The sequence below is a fragment of the Gekko japonicus genome, unplaced genomic scaffold, assembly GCF_001447785.1.
Source record: "Gekko japonicus isolate JY-2015 unplaced genomic scaffold, Gekko_japonicus_V1.1 scaffold710, whole genome shotgun sequence".
Taxonomy (NCBI): domain Eukaryota; kingdom Metazoa; phylum Chordata; class Lepidosauria; order Squamata; family Gekkonidae; genus Gekko; species Gekko japonicus.
In genome coordinates this window covers 674,952-680,951 of record NW_015167559.1, presented here as the reverse complement: position 1 = coordinate 680,951, position 6,000 = coordinate 674,952, and the positions used below count along the sequence as shown (strand labels likewise).

Here is a 6,000-nt window from a genome sequence, read left to right as displayed (position 1 = left end):
ATTTTATGCACTGGGTTATGGTTGTAAGGTAAATGGGCTTTTGCTCCTAGACACTGTCTTCTTTTTTATTACAGACTAGAAATAAGGCCCGTTGTGGAAATAAATACAACGGGATTTAAAAAGAGGCTCTGGGAGAGTGCTCTGGCTTTGGGCAAACAGTGGCAATTTGCTGTGGCGACCTCAGCAGGGTATAATGACAGAGTCCACTGTTTTCTCCAGAGGAACTGATCTCTGCTACCTGAAGAGCAGTTGTAATTTTGAGTGATCTCTAGCCCTCACCTGGAGATTGGCAACAATTGATCCGCACAACTAACCTATGAGGTATGTTAAGGCTGAAAGTGTGTGAATGGTCCATAATCCCCCAGGCAGCTTTTAAAACATGAACCTGGGATCTGCACACCATCCTCTGAAGTGCTCTCTGGTATCTGTGGCAGTAATGGGGTGACTGCTGGCACCTTTTCCTATCATTTTTTGCCTTGTGGTATTCTGCTTGTGGTGTGGCATGATTGTGTTATTGGGTTTGTTTCTGTTGAAGGGGAAGTGATGTGTTGTGAGTGAGGACATATTTTACCTCAGAATGCAGCAGGTCCCATATGCAACTGGCAATTCCAACTGTCTTGTGTGGGGAGGAGTTTGAGGTGTGGAATGGAGTGAAGTCCAATCAGCTTCCATATGCAAATGACCTTGAAACGCTGGCCCAATCAGAGAAGAGTGGGCTGAAGCGGCCCAGCCGTAGAAGCCCCTTCCCTGTGCTCAGTCTGCAGATGGTCCTCTCCTGTCAGAGGCCCAGAGCAGACTGAGCTGAACATTCTGCCCGGGGCTGACGTGGGCGGGACTACACAAAGCAGCCAGGCAACCCAGCCAATGTCTTCTGACTGACAGTTCAAGCCTCCAAACACTGTTGGTGTGAATTGGAACATTGGGCCCCACTACGGCTTTATATATAAGGGAGAGATGTGCCAACTGAGCCCATGGTCATTCACCTCTGGAACTCTGGCAGTGTGAATTAAAATTATTTGCTAGGCCACAATTATTTTTCACTTTTCTTTTTATTGACTAGCCTTGAGTAAAACCTGGGGGTGTTATCTACACTTTGGAAAAATCTGTTCTTATTGTTTTGCTATAGTTTAAAGGAGAAGTCCCAAGTTACCTGCATTATAATTTTCTAATGGGGCAGGAACAGGGTAGCTCAGGGTGTACCTGTACCAGGGACATTCCCCATGCAGATTAATTGCTCCAATTTTCCACTGGACTTGGTTTCATACCTCTGCTATGTATCAGAATGCAGCCAGCAGATTACAACGTGTGACTTTGTGCGCAGGCAGAAATACCCTTAAGGACATTTCCTTCACTGACATATATCTATTTAAGTATGAAGAATCCAAAATACCTTGGTTCAGAGGAGCTTACGAGCATCATTTAAATGTTGGGTAAATCAAACAGACAAAAATGCTTGTATTGATTTAGCAGCATTCACAAATAATCCCACAAGGAATGAATCAAAAAGATGCAAGATCTACCTCCAGGTCTCTCTGATTGTTCAAAGAAAATATAAAATCATTTCTCACTCAGCCTTCTATTGCTTCTGGGTACAGCTAGGGAACATCGCAACTAATAATTAAGCTGTAACAGTGCATTGTCTTGAAATGTATTCAGTTGTGATATTAACAATCTTTCAGATGCCTTAAGAAACTTGTCTTAAATAGGATGAAACAACTTTGCGCTAGCCCTGAATTTCACATCTGCACATTTAATGTGAACAGAAGGTCTGAAAACACAACAAAATTAAGATTTGGCTGTATTGGATACCGTAAACCAATTCTGCCAAATTTCCAATAAGTGTGGTTTAGATTGCAGTCTATATTTGAATTCAGCACACCTCTGCAGCATATTTCAGTATTTTGGCACATCAAATCTCTTTTCAGTATTCAAAGTTCCCAACTCTGAGACAAAATTCAATGGAACTGGAATTGCATTTGAATCAAAACTGCAAGTGCTTGAAATGATTTAAAAATATTCTTTCCTGCCCTAAGACTAAGCAAAACACTGTTTGAACAAAATGACAAAAGGAAAAGATGTTGCCAATATATAAATAAGGGGTGTTAAGATTCTACATACCTGCTGGCCCACCTAGAAGGAAAGAAAGTTGAATATAAATAAGTTGGTGGATTTTAGAGAATTCTAGGTCACTTGCACACATGAAATTCAGCCCCTAAACCCAACAAAGGGAGCCTCAGTTGAAGCATTTTAAACCTCATGCCAGACATCTACACAGTTCATTCACCCTGCTCAGGGCACAGACTGCCACTGCAATCTTTAGCCCCTTTTCATTTTATGAATGAAAACTGGACTGAATATAGAGGCAAGGCTGCTCTCTCTATATCATCTACAAAACAATAATGAAGTCAGTGGAAGATTTCCTCATCCAAAACAAGGATGAAGGGCACTGTTTCCCCTTAGACAGGATATTGTATATCCTGGTACTTCTCCGACTCTCAGAGTCAGCTATTGCACAATACTTTTTTTTTTTAAAGAGACACTAGAACTGGGGAGGATCCTTGTCCCAGTGTGCAGATATAGTCGCAAGGACAGGACAGGATTCTCTTCTAGCCAGGGAAGAGGAAGCTGCTTGGTGCTTCTGTTCACTGGAAGAGCCAGAGGGGCCTTCTCAGAGATTGCCCAGGACAACTCACCCCCAGTAATTCAGCATCAGTAAAAAGATATCAGGCCTACCTTAAAGACATAAAAGCCTATGTGAAGATGAGGCATCTGATTTCGGTGTTTGCTGTTGTGTTTTTGGATCAGAGACACCAACACACTGCAAGAGTACAAGGATCTCTTGCTCCCGTTTCCTTGCAGAACGTTCAGCTGGTATTGGGGATTCATCCAAAATGTATCTGGGAATCAAGGCCACAAATATGTGAGCCACATACTTCCAGTGCAGTTCAGTACATTCTTGCAAGGCTTACCGACAGTGTTCCCTCTAAGCTGAGTTAGTGTGAGCTAGCCCACAGATTTTTAGCCTCCAGCTCACACATTTTTGTCTTAGCTCAGGAAGGATGGCTCCAGAGCAAACTAACTTATGCAGTAGCCAGATTGCTCACTCACAACTTTAATGCCAGTAGCTCACAAAATAGAATTTGTGCTCACAAGACTCCACGGCTTAGAGGGAACATTGCTTACCGATACAGTTTGCATTGTGGTGCCAAAGCAAAAAAACCCCAACCAGGACAGGGATAGTATCAGAAAGCACATCCTACTAACAGTATGCAGGATGATGTGACTTTATGGATCCATTATATTAATAAGTTATTAAATCAGGATTCCAACAAGCAAGAAATAACCCATAAGTAAACAATTCAGAGACACTAAAATCTGCATAGACATTTGGCATGGCAATAGGGTTATAGAAGGAAATCACAGATTATCCCTTAATTTATATGAGGACCTTCCAAGAAATATGGCAGTGCCACTTACTGAAGAAAACTCACTTGTATGATGTGTACTAAGCATACAAGACTTTGCACCTATGCAGTTGTTTTTAAGGGTCAGGATGTGTTAAATACTGGGTTCCATGGATGAGCAGACCCCAAGTCTACTGATAAGCTCAGCTTTATTAGTGATTCAGCAGAAACAAAGCAAAACTCCAGGGCAACAGCCCTGTTTAAATAACATGCAAACACCACACCCAACTCCTGATAGGCTATTTACATTACATTAATTCCTCACTGGTCACCTCCAGAGTCCTGGTGGGCTATTGTTCTAGAGCGCCAAGCTCAGCCAGTCTCTGGTAGAGCAGTCCTGGAATGTTCCAGTCCCAATACATAACAGGATGAATTATTTTGTGAGAAAAAATTCTACTTTGTGAGCTACGGGCATTAAAGTTGTGAGTGAGCAATCTGGCTACTGCATAAACTAGCTTGCTCTGGAGCCATCCTTCCTGAGCTAAGACAAAATGTGTGAGCTGGAGGCTAAAAACCTGTGAGCAAGCTCACACTAACTCAGCTTAGAGGGAACACTGGTCAGGATGTGTATGAACTTCCCAGTTCCCAAAGCATAAAAGGTTCATCCTTCAAATTTATTTAACAACTTGGCAGCAAAACAATGGGTTGGGTCCAATGTTCCCTCTAAGCTGTGGAGTCCTGTGAGCAAAAATTCTCCTTTGTGAGCTACTGGCATTAAAGCTGTGAGTGAGTGATTTGGCTCCTGGATAAATTAGTTTGCTCTGGAGCCATTTTTTCCTGAGCCGAGACAAAAATGTGTGAGCCGTAGGCTAAAAAACTGTGAGCTAGCTCACACTAACTCAGCTTAGAGGGAACACTGGTTGGGTCCAGGCTAAACTTTCCAGGGGCAGAATGGAATTTTCCTGCCTCCTCCTTTCTACCGCAGCCCACTTATCTCCAGGAAAGGCTGCTCCTGGGGGACAGGGGACCCTGGGGAACAGGGTGGCATGGTTGCCACTGTGGCAGGCCACTCCCCCCCCCCCCCCGGGCACCTCTGGTTCCTGCTGCAGCTCAACGGAGCAGTGGGAGCAAAAATAGAAGAGGAAACCTATGTTACGCAATGCAACGTATTGATCTGGGAAATCACCAGAGCTTTACTCAAATTTCTGCAGTCCCCCCTTCCCACCACCAAAACTCCCAGGGACTGCCTGCCAAGGACTGCCAACCCTACTGAGAAATGACCTGAGTGTGGCCTGCATTGGGAAGGGGGACTAGATGGACATTTTAGATAGGATCCAACCCAAAGTAATATTGCATTTAACACATCCATAAAAAGGCATCCATCCAAGAAAATAATCATAATAATCACATTGCAGTACATACTTATTTATTGCAGTAAAGTACATGATTATTTTAAAATCTCATGTCCCCAGCCAGGTCTTACCTTTTTGGGTCCTCAACCTGCCCCCTGCTGTAACTCCTTTGACCCATCTGCCAAACTGCAAGGAGGACATCCACTTCTTCCCGTCTTCCTGGCTCATTAGGTCGGGAGTTAATTTACAGATAATTAGATTGTCAAAATGGGTTTTAAAATCTTGCAGAGACATCCTATGATAAAGGAACCAAGACATTCAGAGTTAGAGGTCTAAAGTGGTATTCAAAGGAAAAGGCAAATCTGAGTGGTAAAGCATTTTGTTTTCTTGAAAGAGCAAAGAAGTGGATATCTGCTCCAGAGACAGCCTACAGCTAAAGTGGCTGTGGAATTATCATAGCATTAGAGGGAACTTGGGCAGAACTTCAAAGAACAGCCTTCCTTCTTACATGCCAAGTCCCTCTTTTTAACTCATCACTGAAGCCAGTGCATTCCAGCCAGTGTATTTACAACCCCCCTCATGAGGCACTGCAGAGGTCCTTTTCAGAGCACTGGAAATAAAATCTGTATCATTTTAACTTCCCCCCAATCAGGTCTTAATTTCTAAAATTAGAAATGTTGAGCCTCAAGTCACACCCTTTGCCCTGGCAACCCTTTCCTCTCCAAGTCCGGACACATTGGGAAGGGGGTGTTATGATTCATCTGAGGTAAGGGAAAGGCTCTCTGGAGACTCTGCAAGCCCCACTTCTCCTTTACAGCTGATCCTTGTTACTGAGAAGAGATTCGGGGGTCAAGTCATAGCAAACTTCAGTTCCACTGAGGATTTTCTGCTCCGTCACTTTCGTCCTGTCTTTTTAACCCAAGACAGATCTGCGCATGCCTCCATGGGCCATCTTCCCCACCCCGGCAGCATTCCGAAGACTTTATATCATTTGGACCATCTTGGGAGGCTGGCTTAGGCCAAAAATGGAGCAAGTAAACAAAACACTTCAGAGAACTTCAAGCAGACGCTCATCGGCTGACCCCCACACACATGCAGACACACACACTACAGATCCATATGAGAGGGAGGCTTGGCTGCTGAATTTCTGCCCGGCAGGTAGACAGAAGAGGGATGCAACTTAGCAACCTTCATCTACACAAAGCAAACACACCCTTAGTCTACAAGAAGCAACCATCACTTCT

The 6,000-nt window shown here is 43.8% G+C and overlaps 1 protein-coding gene across 1 annotated transcript in view; it reads right to left on the bottom strand.

Moving 5' to 3' along the window:
* The window catches only part of LOC107112580 (calpain-14-like), a 54,833-nt gene that overhangs the window by 26,672 nt on the left and 22,161 nt on the right, over positions 1–6,000 (bottom strand). Inside the window, exons 10-11 of the mRNA XM_015413745.1 lie at positions 4,888–5,051; positions 2,734–2,897 (exon numbers count right to left, since the gene is read on the bottom strand). Coding sequence (XP_015269231.1) covers positions 2,734–2,897; positions 4,888–5,051 — 328 coding nt within the window. The remainder of the gene's footprint in view (positions 1–2,733; positions 2,898–4,887; positions 5,052–6,000) is intronic.